Source organism: Macaca fascicularis, chromosome 7, assembly GCF_037993035.2.
Source record: "Macaca fascicularis isolate 582-1 chromosome 7, T2T-MFA8v1.1".
NCBI lineage: Eukaryota > Metazoa > Chordata > Mammalia > Primates > Cercopithecidae > Macaca > Macaca fascicularis.
The window spans coordinates 44,015,626-44,037,315 of NC_088381.1; the positions used below are offsets into that span (position 1 = coordinate 44,015,626).

Below are 21,690 nucleotides of genomic sequence, written 5' to 3' on the forward strand. Positions count from 1 at the left end.
TATCCTAGTGTATTTTATTTAGAGCATTTAGGGCAATCTGAAATTAATTTTATATCTGTTTATGTGCTTATTGTCTGATTCCTCACATACCTTCAAGAATGTAAGATCCACATGGTCAGGGACTTCATCTTTCCTGTTTCTAACACCTACTACGCTCTCAAGAAGTGTCTGAATGAATGAATGAATTTTGTTGGAATTAAAGAAGGAGAGATAGAGGTTGGAGGAGACCTCCCAGAGTAATTTGGGCCTGACTGAAATTCAAGTTTGAATAAAAGTGTGATCAGAAGACACTGAAGAGGGAAGAAGAAGACATTCCCAGAAGAAGGAACAGCATGCTCACTTGCAGAGGTGGAGAGAGCGTGTTGTGTGTGAGCATTGGTCATTCAGCATGAAAAGTGCATAGACTTGTCAGGAAGGAATGGCAGGAGTAGGGGCTGGAAAGTAGGAATGGTTCAGACTACGCCACCCTAAGGGAAACTGGTGGAGGATTTTAAAGGTGAGAGACATATTCGATTCAGTGATTAAGGGCGGGCCATCATGCAGAAGTTGGACTGGAGGTAAAGAGACCCATCTAAGGGACTATTAAGGAGGTCTATGTAATAATCAGTGAAGCATGGACCATGCAGTGCCTGTGGGGAGTAGAGTGGGTAAAGGATCTGATAGGATGATAGGAAGCTGAATCAAGAGTGCATCACCTAACACTTCTTTATAATGTGGCAGTATGTTGTGATGAAATAAGGCTTTGGATTCAGAGACGTAAATCAAATCCTGTCTCCTCACTTCTGGATTGTGTGACCTTGAGAAGTCACTTAACCAATTATCCTCATTGGCAAAGTAGTGACAATATCATATACTTCCTATTGTTATTTTTAGGACTAAAATCCTAAAATCAGTTGAATATGACCACACCCACCTGTTCTGGTGCATGCCACAAAATGGGACCTGAAAAAATGTTAGCTCTCTCCCCTAACCCTTCTCTTATTCTCCAGTTCAACTCCTGTAGGAAAGAGAAAGTGGGAAGGCCACATCTCAATAGAAGTAGGTAAGCCTTTAGGTTTTGTGAACCTGAGGCAGTTAGGCAGCAGCTGGGCTATTTAGAAGCAGCATGGAGTTAAGTGATGCTATGATTGTGGAGGGCTTCTACTTTGTTGATCCTTCTAGCCTTAACAGGGAGATAAGAGGGGAGGTAATAGAGCATAGAGTGTTAGAGTTAATAATAAAATAATTAATAAATAAAATAAAGAATTAATAATAAAATAATGAATCATTACATTTTAATTACACCTTAATTTTGGTTGACACTTTATTAAGAAAATGTATTTTTGAATAGAAGCAAAAATCCATATAACCATCTCTCAGCTTTTACAGTTAACATAATTTTTCCATTCTAATTTCATCTATTCCCTCTACTATTTTTGGCAAAGTCTTTGAAAGTAAATCCCAGACATTATATCATTTCACTTTATCATATGTTATTTGGTAAAGATTTTTAAAAATAACCATTATCACCTGTAACTAGTGAGAATAGACCCCATTAGCGTTTTCTGGTATATAATCTAAATCTCTTCTAACTGATTCAATGGTTCAGCACCATAGTCTCTCTCTTGCAAACATCCTTGTCCATCTTTCCCTCCATCATGCCAAAAACTTAACAACAGTTCACGAATATTGTATAATTCCCAGTCCATGTGCAATTTTCCCCAATTGTCTTTAAATTGTCATTCTACTGTTGTTTGCATGAATCAGGATGCAAACAAGGTCCACACATTATAATTGTATTTCATTTTATCTAAACAGTTTCCCTCGTTTAAAACATGTCATTTAAAGATTTCTTGAGTAATACCCTACAAGCACAGGCAAACAAAGCAAAAATGGACAAATGGGATCACATCAAGTTGAAAAGCTTCTGCACAGCAAAAAGAAACCATCAACAAAGAGACAACCCACAGAATGGGAGAAAATATTTGCAAACTACTAATCTGACAAGGAATTAATAACCAGAATATATCAGGAGCTCAAGCAACTCTAGGAGAAAAAAATCTAATAATCTGATTTTAAAATGGGCAAAAGAGGCTGGGCATGGTGGCTCATACCTGTAATCCCAGCACTTTGGGAGGCCAAGGCAGGCAGATCATCTGAGGTCAGGAGTTCCAGACCAGCCTGGCTAATATGGTGAAACCCCGTCTCTACTAAAAATACAAAATTTAGCCAGGCGTGATGTCGTAGCTTTTAATCCCAGCTACTTGGGAGGCTGCGGCAGGAGAACTGCTTGAACCTGGGAGGTGGAGGTTGCAGTGAGCTGAGATCATGCCACTTGCACTCCTAGCCTGGGCGACAGAGTGAGACTTGGTCAAAAAAAAAAAGATCTGAATTGGCATTTCTCAAAATAAGACATACAAATGACAAACAGGTGGCTTAGCATCACTGATCATCAGAGAAAGGCAAATTAAAACTACAATGAGATATTATCTTCCCCAGTAAAATGACTTTTATCTAAGGACAGGCAATAACAAATCCTGGCAAGTATGTGGAGAAAACAGAAACCTCCTACACTGTTGATAGGAATGTAAATTAATAGAACCACTATAGAGAACGGTTTGGAAGTTCCTCAAAAAACTAAAAATAGGCTGGGCGTGGTGTCTTACTCCTGTAATTCCAGCACTTTGGGAGTCTGAGGTAGGCGGATCATTTGAGGCCAGGAATTCAAGACCAGCCTGGCCAATATGATGAAACCCTATCTCTACTAAAAAATACAATAATTACCTGGGTGTGGTGGTGCATGCCTGTAATCTCAGCTACTTGGGAGACTGAGGCACAAGAATCACTTGAACCCGGGAGGCAGAGGTTGCAGTAAGCAGAGATTGTGCCACTGTACTCCAGGCTGGGTGACAGAGCAATAATCTGTCTCAAACAGCAACAACAGCAAACTAAGAATAAAGCTCCCATATGATCCAACAATCCCATTTCCAAAAGAAAGGAAATCAGTGTATCAAAGAGATATCTGCACTCCCATGTTTATTGTAGCACTATTCCCGCTAGCCAAGATTTGGAAGCAACCTAAGTGTCCGTCAACAGATGAATAGATAAAGAAAATGTGGCACTTACACACAATGGAATATATTCAGCCAAAAAAAAAAAAAAAAAAGAATGAGATCCTGTCATTTGCAACAACATGGATAGAACTGGAGATCATTATGTTAAGTGAAATAAGCCAGGCATAGAAGGGCAGGATTCACATGTTCTCACTTATTTGTGGGAGCTAAAAATTAAAACAATTGAATTCACTGAGATAGAGAGTAGAAGGACGGTTACCAGAGGCTGGGAAGTGTAGTGTGGGGCTTGGGGAGAAGTGAGGATAGTTAATGAGCACAAAAATATAGTTAAATAGAATGAATAAGATCTAGTATATCAAAAGAAGGTGACACTGGCTGGTCACTCTGTTATACTCAACAATTTATTGTACATTTAAAAATAAAAGCGTATAACTGGATTGTTTGTAATACAGAGAAAGGATAAATGCTTGAGGTGATGGCTGTTTATCCTGATGTAATTACTCATTATATGCTTGTATCAAAATAGCTCATATACCCCATAAATATATATACCTACTATGTATCCACAAAAATTAAAAATAAAAAAATTTTAATGTCAATTATTTGTTGAAGAAACCAGGTCATTTGTCATATAGGTTCTTCTCACAGTCTGGATTTATCTGATTGCAATCCCGTGGTGCCATTTTACATGTTCCTCTGTCCCTAGTATCTCTTGTAAATTGGTAGTTTTATCTAGAAGCTTGATTGTATTCAGATTCTGTCTTTTTGGCAGGACTACTTCTTATTGTACAATGGTGCTATACCCAGTGCCTGTGTATTTTCTTTTATAGCATATCAAGAGGCAATTTCTTTTTTTGTCTTTTAATAATATTAAGACTGATCAATGAGAATTATCAGCTGAATTTGTCTTTTATAAAATTTTATAATGTCTTTTAAAATTTTATTTGTCTTTTATAAAATTCTCTGCAAACTTTCACTTAATGATATTAGCAACCATTGATATTTGCTTTAATACATTATTTCATTAGGAATTACAAAGTAGTGATTTTTAGAATTCTATCATTCCTTTGCATTTTTTTAGCCTCTGTGAGGAAGTTTTCTTTAGCAACTCTTTGGTGACTCTGAAAACCAGTTTTAATTACTTACTTTTTGCTTAATTACTTCTTTTATTTATCAATTTTTAGGTTAATTTATCAATTTTATCAACTAGGTTTTTGAGGGGAAGAGAATATTATTAAGAACTCATGGATTTTTATATGTTTGAAGTGTTTCAATCCATTGTAATCGTTATTTTGGGGCCAGTGGGAGCCTCTTTCACATTGGCTCCAGAATAGTACTTTATAATTTATAAGATACTTAACCGTACATTAGTCATTTGAACTTCATAAACAACCCTATGAAGCTAAGTGTTACTACCCAGTTTTACAAATGAGAAATCTAGATCACACAGCTCAAATCAGGACTTGACGTCTATTGTTCTTTGTATTACATGAGACAGTGATTGAAAGAATGAGTGTTAAAGGTGACTAAATTCTTTGTATTTTTCTTTTCTCTGCTTCTGAGACTAAACAGCAGCTGTCTTCAACCAGTGGGAATATGATATTAAGCAATATCCACTTTAGAAGACATTACTTGCAGCAAACACTGTTGATAATACTGTAACTTAGTAAATAGCCTCTCTCAACTTTGTTTGTGAAGCATTTCAATTTTGATTACTCTGTGTGGGATCTACTGCTCAGATGTGTGTCATTTTATGGTCTACCCATGTCTGGGGAGCTGGCATTACACGCTGCCTAGTGTTTTTAATTCAGAAGTTCTTCTAAAAGAAACCTTAGCCTCCTATATTCCAACCCTAGTTTTAATAGCGTAAGCTATTTCCTTCTTATATAGCTTTGTGGGCATAGTAATAAAATAAATACCACAAAATCACTGATGAGATGAAAATTGAGCTCCCTGCTTCTGTGCAGCCATGTAGGTAAAACAGTAATTGGCTCTGATAATAACTTTTGTTCTTACAAACCAAAGTCAGAATGAGAGTCACATTTGATATATCTGCTTGTAATTACCATCAAAAGGAGAGAATACAAAGTTTAGATTGTTTAGTGACTCAAGATAGATTACATACATTGATATCTTTTCTTGACCATTTTACTAAAATTTTCTGAAATTATTTCTGATATTTATCTTACTGTTGGTAAAAAATGATCATCTTCCAGAGCATACTTTCCTGCTTAATGGAATGATTAATTTTATTTTTGTTTTTGAAGTCTATAATTGATTTTCTTGAAAACCTTATTATTGGGTCTCATAATACAGCATATGTTTGTAAGTATTTTCCCATATATCACAATAGATGGTTTGTAAGACAAATTTAGGTTTTGAATGTATTTGGTAGTGAATTTCAGTGAAATATTTGTTATGTTAATTTTTTTTTTTTTTTTTTTGAGACTGAGCCTCACTCTGTTGCCCAGGCTAGAGTGCAGGGCATGATCCCAACTCACTGCAACCTCCACCTCCTGGGTTCAAGCAATTCTCATGCCTCAGCCTCTCAAGTAGCTGGGACTACAGGCGCCCGCCACCATGCCTGGCTAATTTTTAGTAGAAACGGGTTTCACCATGTTGGCCAGACTGGTCTCGAACTCCTGGCCTCAAATGATCCACCCACCTCGGCCTCCCAAAGTGCTGGGATTACAGGAATGAGCCACTATGCTCGTATGATTATGTTAATATTCTTTAAACATAGATGCCTTTTAAGTGTTTTTGAAAAGAGCAATTAAATCATGTGTGCTACATATTACTCTTTTGGTATACACAAGCATTGGTACCAAAATAGTAAATATGAGAACGTTACTATTTTTAAATTATCTTTTAACCTCAAGTCATTGCTTTAGAACCCAACAATAAAGAATTGATAGTACATCTATCATTTCTGTTGGATTTCTATTTACATACTGATTTCTTTTCAGAAATAACTATGTCTAGTGCTACAGAATTTAACAATAAGCAGAACACTACAGGATTTTAAGGCCAGTTTTAACAGTGATTCTGTATTTGGCCATTTCCTCCCTATACCAGACCTATAACCACACAAACTTGATGGAGCATGATAAAACTAAGAAAACTGCTATGGCCCACTGAGCAAATAATCCCATAATTAAAAAGTTCTAACAGCTTAGACATAATAGATGAAGCTATTACCATCAATTCTGTATCCAGAATACACACATTTTAAAGATACCCTAATTACAAAAACCCAGATCCAGTCAATATAATACATATTAGCAATTTCCCAATCCTTGGTAGAATAGCAATTATTCTGAACGTTTAAGAAGGAAAATATTATGTTCAGGTATTAATTTCAATAGAAGAGGCAATCTGCTTCCATGCAAAAACCCTGGAGTAGTGCTGTGAGTGTTACCCACAGAAGAAAAGCCATTTATAATTAGGTATGACATTACTTTTGTGACCACATGTACCTCAAGGAGAAGGAAATAGACATGCCTTGTTTGAATCCTGTATTCTTGCCCAGATTAAATAAAGTAGACAGTTGAGGACAGTTATTTGGAGATTTGGTTTAAGAAATGCTATTGGTCGGGTACGGTGGCTCACACCTGTAATCCCAGCACTTTGGGAGGCTCAGGCAGGTGGATCATGAGGTCAGGAGTTCGAGACCAGCCTGACCAACATGGTGAAACCCTGTCCCTACTAAAAATACAAAAATTAGCCAGGTGTGGTAGCATGTACCTGTAATCGCAGCTACTCAGGAGGCTGAGGCAGGAGAATCACTTGAACCTGGGAGGCGGAGGTTGCAGTGAACGGAGATTGTGTCCCTGCACTACAGCCTGGGTGACAGAGCAAGATTCCATCTCAAAACAACAACAACAAACATGCTATTAAAAAGTAAAAGGAAGATTTAGAATATCTGTTAAGAAAGACCTTACCTAGACATATCTATGCTTATCTAGCATACATTCTGTAGATATTTTTGTAGCTTTCTTCTTCACTTTGACCTTAGGCACAGACCCTTTATGAATGCTTATGTCAAAGAAATAGCTGGATCATGAACAAATCTGTCTGATTCCTACAACCATTTTAACAACTGCGTCAGATCACCCTCAAAACTAAGACACTTAATTGAAGGGAAAACAGTTAAGTTGCTCACGGTACTTCTAACCTCCTTTTAAAAAAGTTACAAAGCCTACAAACCTACATATTTTGACTCCATTTTTATGAAATGTCCAGAATAGATATACATCAGTAGAGACACAAAGTAGATTACTGGTTGCCTGGAACTAGTGGGAGGAGGGAATGGGGAGCAATTGCTAATGGGTATGAGGTCTCATTTTGGAGTGATGCACATGTTCTGGAATTAGATAGCAGCGATGGTTGTAGGAATATACTGAAAACCACTGAATTGTACACTTTAAAGGGGTGAATTTTATGGTATATGCATTGTATTACAATTTTTAAAATCACAAAAGACTAGAAATTATTAATAATACCATATTCCCTTCGTGCGAAATTATCTTTTAGCCTAAAATCATAGAATCCCAAAGCTCGGGCATGGTTCCTCAAGAGACCATCAAGTCTAACATGCATTTTGCGAATAAAGAAACTGACTTCCATAGAGGTGAAGTGACTTACCCAAGGTCACACAGAGCAGTCGAGAGGAGAGCTGGCACCTAGGGGTCCTGACAACTATCTAGTGCCCCTTCCCACCACCACTATATGGCCCACTCTCATGGTTTATTTTTAAGCATGTCAATGATAACTAATTTGAATTATTTAAAATGAGGAATAAGTGGTTCAAACAAGAGGCTTTTTTTTTTTTTTCCTAATGAAAGCATAAATTATTCTTGCAGATAACAGAATCTCTGTGAAGGAGTAGATAAATTTGTTGTAAATTTACCAGGCCCAAATTGAGATTTACCTGTAAATGTCCCTGGAGGAAAGTGGCCACATTAACAGACCAAGGGAGCCCTCTGCCTGTGTATTTGTGGTATAGATTTCATTAGCAAAATCCTTGACCTGGAAAGCTAAAAATAAATTAAGACCAGGTATTCTATCTAGTCCTTTGCCCACCTTGGTTGGCTTCCAGCGTTATTTTTGAGAAAATGTGTCTGAGGATGTATTTGTGGGAGCAATGGGATATATGGAGGAAAACCTATAGAAAGTTCCTTTTCTGCGAATAAAAGGGACTGATTAGCAGCCTAAATAAAAGATCCAAATATATTTTTTTCCAGTGAGAATTTCATTAAAATAATTATTTCCAGAGAACTTTAAACTCCTTTGAGGATATAAAATGTTAGTAAGCATTTTTGTTCATCCAGCATGAAAGTTTCATTGTTTCTTTGTTTCAGCGAAAGATAGGGTTGAATGTAAAAATCATGCAGGATCCTGAAAACATCCACCACAGAGCTGCTGTAAATGCGAACTATGGAATCAGTTTACCATATATTAATCAGAGAAAAGCATGTGTAAGTAATGAGTTGTTTTAATGAGCTCTTATTTTTTAAGAAATAAAAGTCATTTATTAGTAGTGTAAGGTGTAATGTAGATATTAAGTAAAGATTGTGATCCTTTTGTCTTTGGAATTTTTTGGAGATGGAGTGGCTCTCATTCTGTTTGTAATTATCAATGATTAAGAAAATGTACGCCTATTTTAAAGACTTATTTGTAGCTCATTCAGATTTCTCTATTTTATTTGATATTCCTAAATAATCTAGTACCATAATTTTAATGAGGAAATAATTTACCAGCAAAAAGAATAAATAGAGAAATTTTAAATATTGTATTTCTTTGATAGTAGGCTTAGCACTAGAAAAATCAAAATAAAACAACAGCACAGAATCCTCTTCACTTGTATATACTCTCATAATGTACAAATATTTGAGAATATTATTCTAAAGCTGAGGTAAGCAGGGACTAATCCTTTATGTCAGCAAAATAATGAGAGGGAAAAAGAATCAAATGTAGATTTGCAGTAAGAGATCTCAGAGTTGACGCCCATTTTTGCCATTGACTAGATGCTACCTTGTCCTAAAGCAAGGATTGTACTCTTTCCATGTTGTGGAGTTTTCTTAGGAGAATTAAGAGTAGTGCTTCATTTTAACTGGGAAATTATTTAATTTGAGATCATTTCTAACACTGAAAACAATTACTGAGGTAACATCTCTATTTTTGTAAATATATTTTTAACCTTTGGCTTCTCTCAAAAGCTCTTAAATGTATGACTTGGTGAAATCAAAACTAAAAGCAAGATTAATGTTAGAATTAAATTGCAAAGCCATTTCTAACTAGCATAATAGTCTCTTAGATTAATCTTCCAAATTTCCTACATAGACATTTTCAACTGCCTACTTCATTCATGTAACCCTGAAATGTATTTTCAGTTTCTTTATATGTGCTTTATGTTATTCTAACAGGTTTGGTTTAAGAGCACTTTATCTTACAAATACTTGTATAGCCTAAGAAATAACCGGAAAGTTAGATATTTTTATTCCTGCTGAAACTTTATTTAAAATGTCACTGTGAATAATGTGAAAGGGTTTTTATCTGCTTCCCATGAGCCCAAAGCTCTTGAAATACAAATATTATTTCTCTGGCAACACAGACAGAAGCAGATTTCTCTTTTGTTGTTGTTGGTTTTCCTCTTCAATCTAGAATTAATATTGGCTTAGCTGGAGGAGTACTGAGGCTTTGTAGCCTGAGGCAACTGTTGTGTTTCATGCGAACTTTTTCTGATGAGTACTGGAGTTTTAAAAGGCATACCTCTAGATTTAAAAAGGATTATGCTTTGCTTTATGAATCTGAATGAAGATTCAGACTTAAGTAAATAGAGATTTCAAAATTATATCCAAAACTTGGGACAGATTCTTAGTCATTAATTATATATTTTTCCAATTTCCAAATAGAATGAATGCCTTGGATGTTGTATCTATATACTTTGAGCAAAGAGAATTTGGGAAAGCACTTTGCCTTTTATGACATATAGCTAATAGATGTTCATTTACTGTATTAAATCTCCTTTTTCTGTCAAACTTGATGCCATAAATATCTACACCAGAGCAACTTAAAATTGGATGTATATTATGTATGTTTTTTTCAAACTGTCAGCCTTTTGATCAAATAGTTATCATTTTGTGTTGATATAGTTGTATGGTAGTACTAACTGAAAAACAGTATTTTCATTTTGGATTTACAAAACAGCAGCATTGTGCAAAAAGCACTGTGAAAGAAGTTTGTTCAGGTATTTGGTTTTAAACAGTCATATAAAGCATTTGGGGATAAATGCAGTTGTGATTTACCACTTATAAAAATCATTTCAAAAGCACTAACCCAAACTAGAGTAATGTGTCTAGCATTGTGATGTATAGTTAATTAGAAAGGCATCATCAAAGCTAATCATTTTAGAACTAAACACTCGAAGGGGATTATTATTTGGCTGCCGAGGGCCATGTGTTTCCTTACTTCTTATGAAACTTGATCAGCTTGTCAAAAGCCCGTAAATAACCTTAGACATTTTTGACAGAGCGAATGTGAATATGTAGCCACTTTCCATTATTTGTTCCCAGAAGCTGGTATCTTCTCAATCTTAGGAAGTGGTGTATTCCTCCTGATAATAAGAGGCTGATGCAAGGATTTTAGTGCATTGAAAACACATATAACCCCTGCCACACACACATACTCATATTGCAAAACTATCTTGAAAATTGTATATCCTGTGACTCTGTTATGTAAAATCAATTTACCAAAAACGTGTTAAAAGTGAGACTCACTGGTGGTTTTTTCAATATCTTCAGTCTGACAAATAGTAACAAACAGCCTTCTAACATTTTTTCTAGTAGGTCCTCAAAGGTATGTGGAAACAAGAAGAAATCCCTGGTACTGTTCACATTTCCTCACTGACATCTAGTTCCAGTTAGAGTTTATAATATAACGCATTAAGAGATCTACAGAAAATTTGACTTTGATTTATTTCTTTTAAATAAAAAGTGTTTCTTAAAAGGCTTGAAACATGTATCTGTTAACATGAATTTTAAAAGAACGATTATGAATGCATAACAAAATAGCCAAACCAAACATTGCTTTGAATTGCTGCACAAATAACTCTGATTATAACTGTTATGACCTAGAAAAGAATCATAAAAACATTTTTCTTTTTGGCAAGATATGAGTTGCTGTAGAATTATACCAGTTCTTTGGTCCCACTTTCCAAATAAATAAATATATAATGCAATGTAAACTTAGAATCTTTTATTTATTCATGAGGTTGAATTTAATACTATTATGATTTCTAGATTTTATGAGTCATATGTTATGCAGTGTTTTCCACTAACTTGGTTGGGTAGCAACCACACTTCACAAATCATAGTTTCATTCTTTACTGTTTCACTTGGGGTGTACATAGTAATCTCTCTCTCACTGAAAGCATATTCATTTCTGAAATGATAAAGTGATAGAAAGTGAGGCAATTGTGTTAATGTCAAATGATTAGAAGAAGCACCAGAAGTAAGGGGTGGGGGCAGGGGGTGGGAGTGGAGAAAGAAGGGCGATTTCAGAACATGATTGTGTTTTAAGCCCATGCATATGGCCACAATTACAGTCACAACATAATTTGGCAACGGTAGCAGAATTAGATTTAAACAAATTGATGTTACACTGCAGTAATTCAGAATGAGCTTGTTGCATTTATAAACCATAACAAGAAGCAGAGTGAATTAATAAACCCTTCTTGTCACTAAAAATAAAAAAAGGGAATAATTGCTGAGATGGAGTTAACTTAACAGATGACTATAGTCAGCATCCTTTCAGGCTAGATATGGGAAAGTGAAGGTCACCCCCATCTCAGATGACAAAGAGGGAACATTTTGTTGGTAAACAAATTAATCTTTTGAAAGGTCGCCATTTGTTTTAAGTTTTTATCCAGTTCTTGTCATCTGGAATCAGAGATTGACTGTCATTTCACCAGGCAGGGGTGCAGTTGAGGCAGACAAAGCTGCTGCTGTACGTATCAGCATTCCTTGACAAAACTCAGTGCCTGATTGTGATGCTATGGGCTGCTGGTTTACAGCTGTCTCCGGACAAGAGTGGAGGCCCACCCCTGAATTCCAATAAGATGGGCCTGCATGTTCCGCCTGCTGTAAGCTGGCCCTCTGCCCACAAGTAAAATGTATTGTAGTTCAAGCCAGCAATTATCTCTTTTACTTCCTTCTGTGCTGCTTCTGTTCTCTTTTTCCAAAAACAGATGTGGGTATTCACTCAAGTTCCGCATCTATTCTTTCTCACACCTGCTGGGGCAGAATTTTGACAGAGGTAGAGTTTGAGGGAGCCAGCAGACAACAATCAGATGCAATTTCTTTGAGAGCAGTTTAAAAAGAAAATGTTGATTTTTCAGGAAATGTGGAGTCAGCATCTTGGCCCCCCTCCCTTTTCCCAGGAGCATTTGGTAAATTAAATTAGTTGAACAAAAGGAAATAGCTTTAAAGACATTCTGAAATGCCATATCCTATTTATGACATACAGTCATTACCCAAGGACTGTGGTGGCATGCACAACATCCCACTCCCATCATTTTAAGAGAGCTTTCTCTTCAGGTTGCTTAGATAAAGAGTTTTCAACAAAGGAATGACTTTCATGTCCTTCCTGATTCACAGCCTACAAAATGTATTCCACCAATATGGCAGTGATGGTGGTGGTGGTGGTGGAGGTGGTGGTGTATTGCCTTTGTATGTTGTTGCTGTTTAGAATTTCTATTCTGCATTGGTTTGGAGTGACGGGAAAGCTGAGGAAAGCCATGGAATGTTGGCTGGTGGATGGCTGTCTCACTAAAGCCCATTGCTCTGGGGGCAGGGAGAGGCAATGAGAGGCTATAGCCTTGTCAGATAACATTCAGAAAAAAAATCTAACAGTAGTGAGTTCTTTTAATTTCTTTTTTATTTATTTATTTATTTTTGAGACCGAGTCTCGCTCTGTCGCCCGGGCTGGAGTGCAGTGGCGCAATCTCAGCTCACTGCAAGCTCTGCCTCCTGGGTTCACGCCATTCTCCTGCCTCAGCCTCCTGAGTAGCTGGGACTACAGGTGCCCGCCACCCCGTCCAGCTAGTTTTTTGTATTTTTTTTTAGTAGAGACGGCGTTTCACCGCGTTAGCCAGGATGGTCTCAATCTCCTGACCTTGTGATCCGCCCGTCTCCGCCTCCCAAAGTGCTGGGATTACAGGCTTGAGCCACCGCGCCTGGCCGAGTTATTTTAATTTCTTTACAGTGGTATGTTTCTTGAGCTTCTCTGCCAAGATCCTGCATGCATTCCCAAACCAACCCCGTGCTGAACTGAAACCACTTTTTAGCTCTCAGAATAGTGGTTCTGGGTCAGACTGCCTGGTGTGAATCCTTACTAGACTGGGATCTCCCAGAAACAGTCTCCCTTTCCTCATGTAAAATGTCCATAATAAATGTATCTCTCTCATAGGATTGTATTGAGTTTTTAATGAGATAATTCAAAGCACTTAACAAAGGTCCTGGTACAAAGAAGTGTTCTGAAAAATATTAGTTATTACTATTGGTGAGTCTCATATATTGTATTGTGCCATTGTTTTATACTGTCATTTAAAACACATTATTGTAGGGGTCCAGGGAGGGAACCAGAATATTGCTGAGGTCTCCTCCAGGGATACTATTTAATATTTTACATGATTATGCTTTCTTTGCCACACAGATATGAGGACAGGAACCTTGTTGTCTGTTCTGTTTGTCTGTTTTTCAAATCCTCCCCTTTACCAAGCACTATTTTACACATAATAGGTACTAAGGACAGGACTGATTTGTCCCCTCCTCTGTCTAGTCTCTGCTCTGAAGCTATATAGACTGATGTTGAGTTTTGAAGTGAAGTAATGATTTTGCTGGCTCCTAGTAGGCCTAGTTGCACAGGATACCCCCTCCATGGGCCATCTGATAAGATTTACCTAGTGAAATGCCAGTACTACTGGACTCTTGTTGCAGCCTTGCCACTAACTAACTAGTGTTTCCAAGAGCAGGTTACTCTGTCTCACTCATTCTCATTTTTCTGTTTTATGAACGGGGGGAAGCAAGATGGAGAGGCAATCTGGTGTGCTGGGAGGGGCTTGGAGCTGAGATGGATCAGAGTTTGGGTCCTATCTGCTGTTTTGCAGTTACTGAACCCTAGGTAAGCAAATTACATTTCAGATCCTGAGTTCCCTGTTTTGTCAAGTCAGGATAATGATGCCTACTAAATAAGGGTGCTATGGAGAATACAGATAATATATTAACACTGCTGGCACATAATGGGTACCTAATAAGGTTCTTACCTTCCTTAAAAATGAATTAGTACTAAAAATCTCTCATTTCCTTCTTCACCCTTATGCTTTTAGAAAAGAATCTGATTTGGCTCTTTTTACATCCTAGTGTAAGTGAGTAATAGGATTTAATGTTCATTTTCAAATTGTTAGAGAACTCCAGTGAGTTTCAGAGGGGTTCTCAGCATTTAATTTGTATTTAATTTTTAATGATAAATATTTAAGCATTTTAAGTATAATAAAGAACAATACCTACATATTTCAATTGATGCCAAATTTTAATGCTTTCGATCATTTGATCGTCCGTGGGTTAATTTGTACTTTCAGGCTTACTCTGAGTGTGTGTGTGTACATTTGAATTTCCCATAAAGGTGTTTTTTATTAGATAGGGTGTAACTTTGTACTAGTCATATTTTGAAATTCAGATCTGCTCATATACACTCCTATAAGAATCATACAAATAAATAAGCAAAGATTAAATAAGCTAATATGTGTGAAGGTCGTAAAGCAGTGCCTGACTCCTGGTAATCATTCAGTAAACATTAATTGGTACTAGTATTAGAACACATGTGTGCTACTATCAATTAAAAGCCAGGCAAGTTCTCTGATGCATACTTTTGGCACAGCATAATAGTCAACTGTACAATTACAGTAATATAGCCACATCATGATAATATAGCATCACAGATTGTTTCACTGCTCGATTTAAGTTTGGGTTGGTTCTTACATGATGTGAAATGAGCTATACAGTCTTTGACAGTGCAAGGTTGCAATGTTACTCTCTTTACAACTGCAGATAAAAGTCAACAATGAAGCATAATGTCAAAATTTGGACTCAACATGCAAAACAAAATTAGATTTCTTTGAAACTCAGAGACTGTCTGAAAGAGAAGGGTGGTGAGATACCTGAAAAGAAATTTAAATGGGATATGATAGAACATCCTAAAATGTTACATGACACATTTGAAAAATATTTTTGGTAATTTAGCCCTTTAATTATAGTAGCATTTATTAAGTTTGCCGGACACATTGTTTTATGTATACTATCTTATTTAACATATTGTTTTATGTATACTATCTTATTTAACCCTTATACCTCTAAGCAGGTGCCATTTTTATAACCATTTTATAGATAAGAAAACTGAGACTAAGATTAAGCTACTTGCCTGAGGTTGTATAGTAAGCAAGCGGAGTCAGGATTCAAATTAATTATGGAATCTATTTGTCAAATATCCCCCAATTGACTACTTAACAACTAATCCTTAATTATCAAGGAACGTAAGCAATTGGTAGACATTGTTAGTGACTCTGTTTTGAAACAAAAAATTTCTACTATTTTAAAGTTTCTGGATCATTTTAATTGAACTAAATTCTGAGATTATAACTGCCATAACAAATTGTTAGCTTTTTGAAATTGCTTATTCACATCTGGATTTTCCACATCTTGTGCAGGCAAAATAAAATATATAAATACATTGCATTCTGTGATAGATGTAAGACTGTAGTTATTTATAACTCTTGATTTCATAATTTGTCTTCATCAAAACAGCCTCATTGTTTCCAGGATTGGTTTATATTGCTATAATCAGAAATATATAATATAAATACATATATAATAAATATATAATATAAATATTTATATAATAAATATATAATGTAAGCACATACTATATTTAAGTAATAATTATATACATATAAGTACATAATACTATATGCAATTATATTATTTATATTTGTTTTGACATATGCAATTATACTAAATTCTTATAAAATTTGCATTTACTTATATATCAGCATTCTATTTAAGGTTGCATTTGAAAAATTTGTTCTACTGCTGAAAATAAATTTGCAAATCTTTGGCATCAAGTATTACCTCTCCTATAGGTATTTATTTTTTAACAAGAGCAAATCCGCTACTTAATTAAAACAAAGGAGTTAGGCTCTATTAAGGGATTTCAAGCATGAGTGGACAGAGAGAAGAGGGATTTGGGGGAATCCAGGAAGAGAGCCTTTGCACTGCTCTGAAATCATTTCAGGTCGGCAGCCACCTGCTAACAGGACTAGGCCTGCTCCCTTATGATATACTTTTTACTTTGTGCCTTTTCACTTTATGACTTGGGCCTTGGACTGGAGTATTTGTTTGACTACATACTGAGAGATAGTGTTTCTAACCTCAAAATTAATTCCACTTTGAAAAGCCAAAAATTAGGTAGACAGAGGGACCTGTGTCACACCTATGACAGGTTTAGGGTACAGGGGTCCGTGGGTAGAACTGCATTTCAGTATAATAGGTTCCCATGTATTTTATTTAATCCATTTATAAAAGATTATTCTGAGAAGGGGTCCGTAGGCTTCACCAGACTGACAAAGGGGTTCATGATGTCCCAAAAGTAGAACTGTGATACATCTTTTCTTTCACACAAAAATCCAGTGTGGGACAAAGTATGCATCAGAACAGAGACATATCCTAAAAACCCTGTATCCTTTATGGCTGAAATATCCACATCTCTTAGTTGGTAGTGCGGAAAAACTACGAAAAAGTGGATATTGTCTACAATACCAGCCCAGATTTTTATAAGAATTACACCTTCTTGAGTAAAAATATAAAATTTATGCTTTTGCCTAATTACTGTTGCTTTTCTATTGCAAGGAGGAAAATGGAGCAGCTACAAAAGTGGTAATGCTTGCAGTAATATAGTAAGCGTTCTGTTTAAAATGAAGCAAAGGAAAAATACTACAGCAAGTAGTGTTATAGCATTAGCCACAAGAAAAATGGGACTAATAGGATTGTTTTTTATCATGGTCCAGGTTAATTATCTACTGAGAGGTTCTTGAGATGAATAAATACTATTGCTGTGTTCTCCAGTATTCTAACACATTGTACCTTAAACTGTACTTGAATTCAAGTATACATTCCTAGCCTTTTAGAACCTCCTTGGTAGAATAGAAGTAAGTGCCCATAGACTAGATTGATTCACCCTACACTTTCTTTAAAAGCCTAGCCTCTGAATTACACTACAGAATGTGTAAAGTAAACCCAGAAGATACTTACTTAGAAGAGATTCCTCTCATTAGGCTATAAAGTTTGGGCAATATGACCTGAAAATACCAGATTTATGTAATTGATTATTTATATAAAAAGATTATATAATCTTTTTACTTCCATCTCTATCTTCCACAACAGCTTGAATAATAAATCAGTTTATGGTTGGCAACTAAGGCATCATGGTCTGAAAACAACCATGCATGATTTAGTAGAAAGAGCCATAGATGGAGAATCAGAGGACTTGGGTTTTCAATCCTGCTCTCAATTCTGGTGCTGTGAACCAAGTTAACATAGGTATACCACTTAGTCTCTAAAGACAAATTCTTCATCTACATACTGAAAAGATAAATTTGCTACTTCAGAATCATCATCAGGGCCACAGTCCTGGTTATGTGACTCCCAGATTAATGCTCATTTGGTTCCTTGTGGAACCACCAGTCTCTCAAGGATCAATGTAATTGGATGGAGGCAAGCCTTAAGATAGGCCTTAGAGGAACTGATGGGCAAGACTAAAGGAGAGGTGGTGTACATTTTAAGTACCAGAAGCAATACAAGCACAGGCCGAGGTAGAGAATAGTGAGGGTAATGGAGGATGGCTTAGAGCTTTGCCTAATGAAGTTGTAGAAACCAAAAGATGTTGTTGGCTGTGGAGGCCAGTTGATGGATGGCCTTGAATGGGCCCCTGAAATCCAATTGTGTGATTTTCAGTCAGGATGATAAAAGGCAGGGCTTAAGGCAGACAGCTTCTGAAGTTAGATCACTTCTCCAGCTTCTTTAACTGAAGGGCAACTTTAGAATTCTTTTGAATGATCTCTATTCCTTGATGTCTTCATTAGTTATTAAACTTTATTTTCTCTTCCTTTGGCTATAAAGCAATAGTACTTTGTTGAATAACCTTATCTCCTGAACTTGTTAGATAATCATAAAACTGCCTCATTGGAGTTCTACAGGCTGCACCTTCCCCTGACCATTTACATACAACTCTCTGTCCCTTTCATATAAATGGCCACTCAGAACTGGCCAATCTAACTGGATGGCTGGGATTTCCTCTCAGTCCCTCTTACTTTCTGTCCTAATGCTGTATGCCCCACTACTACTAATGATTCTGCCTGTAACTTCATCTCTAATCCCTACTTCTCACCCCCCTCTCCAACATTAGCTAAAAGCAGGACTTGTTCGGGCAAGAGAAGTGGTGGCAAGACAAAAGGATAGAGAGTGGGAATGGTTGATTCCTCACACTTTCTGACCCCATCTCCCACCCAACTCTCCTATTGCCATATCTCAGCCTCAGCACTGGACAGTATGAGCCTCCTCTCCCACTCTCACCCTCTCCCCAACTCCCTTGTGGTCCCAGTCTAATAATGCACAGAAATGCCCAAGAGACTATCTTAATCCAAATGTTTTCTGAAATATGGGTGTGTCTCCAAACTTATCATCTCTTTGTGCTAAATGAAAAAAAAAAAAAAAAGAAAAGGAAAAGTGGTATTCATGGAACAGGCTTTTTTTTACTTCCTGACATTTTTTTCTTTTATATAAGCAGTAAAATCCCTTAGAAAATGTCCAAATTGTTCTTTTTTAAAGTAGGAGTCACGGCATAGTTGTATTGGGTCCGGCAGATAATACGTTACTGAAATGACTGAGTGTAAAGGCTAGGTCCACGTTACTGGAGTACTGAACTGAGGAGACAGGCTTTCCCTCCAGGAGGCAGCCACCTTAGCTCTAGCCTTTTGTGACTGGGTTTCCAAAAGAAGCTGGAAAGTCATGCTTATATTTTTTTGTGAAATCTAATTTTTAAATGTGTGATCCGATAATTTTTTTAAGCCCTGTGTAGTTCAAAGAAAATATTCTTTAGGCTATTCCTGTCTTGCAAGTCAACAATTTAAGAAACAGGAAGAGGTATGGTTTTAGGTATGATAGCATTGATGTCTTGTAGGCAGCTGACTGGCAACTTAGATAGAGCCCTAATACCTTAGTGAAGCCCAAGATGTAACCCTCGACTTCATAGGATTAGAGATTTGATTTTGCCAGAGTCAGTCAATCTCTTGGGTACAGCTGAACTCACAAGAGACTGATGTACAAACTGAAATGCCACTTTATGTATTCTAAGGAGAGCTATCATGGTCAAACAGACCTGAATGTTCAAATCAGCCTGATCTGATGCACATATTTTCTCCTTATTAGAAAGCTACACAGAATCCAGTTAGAAGGCTGCTTAGTGAACAGGGAAACCGACTAAGATAATTAGTTGGACAATCTTCATGGTGAGCAGCAGCATCACACTTTTATAGTCTGACACACCCATCTGTGAAGCTACACTTGCCAGAAGGATATGAATACATCCCTGTAAAGTGAGTGCTTTATGGATACTGAGAAATTCTGCCTCTCCAATTCAACTTTTTATAGTAAACATTAATAGCTACTATCTGCTTGGGGTTCACTATGTGCATTATGTTATATCACAATCCCCATGGAATGAGTGATACTATCTCCATCTTACTGGTAAAGAAACTTCAGTATAGAGAAATTAAGTTACTTTCTCCAGTCATTCAATTAGTAAGTGATAGAACTCAGAATCAGGCTCTATCTGATATTACAGCCTGTGTTCTTAATCTTTGCCTTCCTTTTTACTAATTTCCTGCTATGAAATACCACTCACCTTCAGCTGATGTCTTATGTCTTTGATAACACCAATTAGACTACATTCCCTTTTGGAATCTTTTAAGTCAGCTTCTACATGGATCTGACCACATTGATCATGTATCCGTTTTTTTAGTTGAACACTCCGAGTTGGGGTAAGGGGTGACACATCTCCTTGTCACTAGTTTATACGTCCTATCTGAGTAATTATACTATCCAGAGGATGAGAGAAACCCTGGCTGAAACAAACAGAATGTATCAGGAGGAGAAAGAAAAATAAGACACAAGAGGAAACCAACCCATAGGGGAAGTATTCTTGGGCGATTTCTTGGTAAGAAATGCTGCTTGCCTTAGCTCCCAAAGCCACTAGGAGCTACTTTTAGAGAAAAATAATTCTCCTTTCTCCTTGTGTAGCTGGTGAGAGGCCCAGATATGTCTAATGGTTAGGCTCAGATATACTAATACATTATATGAGCTTGCCTGGGGACCTAACCACTTTAAGATTGTTCCTAAGAAAACTCAATTTTCTGAGTTCCAAAATGCCCTTTTCTATTTCTCACTTAAGATGGGGCTGACCCTTATGGAAGGTTATCGGGAGGAGTTGTATAGTGAAAAGAGCGACCCAAGAGAGCAGTGGCATTGTCTTCTCCACTCATTTAAAAGTATGCTCCATACCTAATACTGGGTTAGTTTAACATAACCATAATTTTGAGCAGGAGGTTTTACTTTTTCAGAAAAGGACTTTCAAACTGTAATCATCTTATGGAATTATCATGTCATCTAATTTATGGAATTAGCATTTAATCTAAACATTTAAATCCCAGGGAAATTACCTATCACTAACTTGCTACCATCTTGGGTTTAGTATTCCATTTACCCATAGCTTAAAGTGTAGAACCTGTCAGAAGGGAAGGTAAATCTCTCAGCAACTTCTACTTTCTAATTTGAACACTTGCAGGACACCTAACTGTGCTTCTGCTCTTGGCTGCATGTTAACCTGGAAGGTACTACATACTCAGGATAAATACTGTGTAAGTGTTAAGCAATAGCTAACATTTCTGAGGGCTTGTCTGAGTTGTGCATGCTGTTAAGTACACTTTACATGGATTATCTCACATAATCCTCACAGTAACCCTAAGAGGCAAGTACTATTCCTACTTTCATTTTACATTTGGGGAAACTGAGGTAAAAACCAGTTAATAAAATTCACCCAAACTCACACAAGCTAAAAGTCGAAGGATGTTAATTCAAACTCAACCAGTTGGCTTTCAACCTAGCATTCTTTATCCTTATTCTATACTACCTTCCAGGTAGCTTTGAGGGTGGTGATTTTGACCTGCATTTGAGGGACATATCTGGGCCCAGCCCAGTCAAAGATTGCTTAATGACCAAGGAATTTGATGAAGAAATTTCTCTGCCCCAGTCTGAGACAGAAGTAAAAGATCAGAATCTTTAATAAAGGCTGTATTAACTCAAAGACTAGAACAAGAAGATGAGCTAGTACTTTTAAGATGAAAACTTCCCCAACTACATTCATATCTCTAACTCAGACATAATGTCCAACTTGGTCAGAATGCAATATAAATTTGCATTTATTTGTATGTGACTTTGAGTAATACCTTGTTAAAGACCCGTATAATCAA

The 21,690-nt window shown here is 36.6% G+C and overlaps 1 protein-coding gene across 2 annotated transcripts in view; it reads left to right on the top strand.

Annotated features, from left to right (window-relative positions):
• IQCH (IQ motif containing H) overlaps window positions 1–21,690 on the top strand; it is a 256,827-nt gene that overhangs the window by 43,990 nt on the left and 191,147 nt on the right. Inside the window, exon 5 of one of the 2 annotated variants that reach the window (XM_073996115.1) lies at window positions 8,414–8,634. The exons of the other annotated variant lie outside the window; for it this stretch is intronic. Within the exon in view, the coding sequence (XP_073852216.1) occupies window positions 8,414–8,551 (138 nt within the window). The 3' untranslated portion in view covers window positions 8,552–8,634. Of the gene's footprint in view, window positions 1–8,413; window positions 8,635–21,690 lie in introns of those variants that run through there. 2 annotated transcript variants of the gene reach the window in all.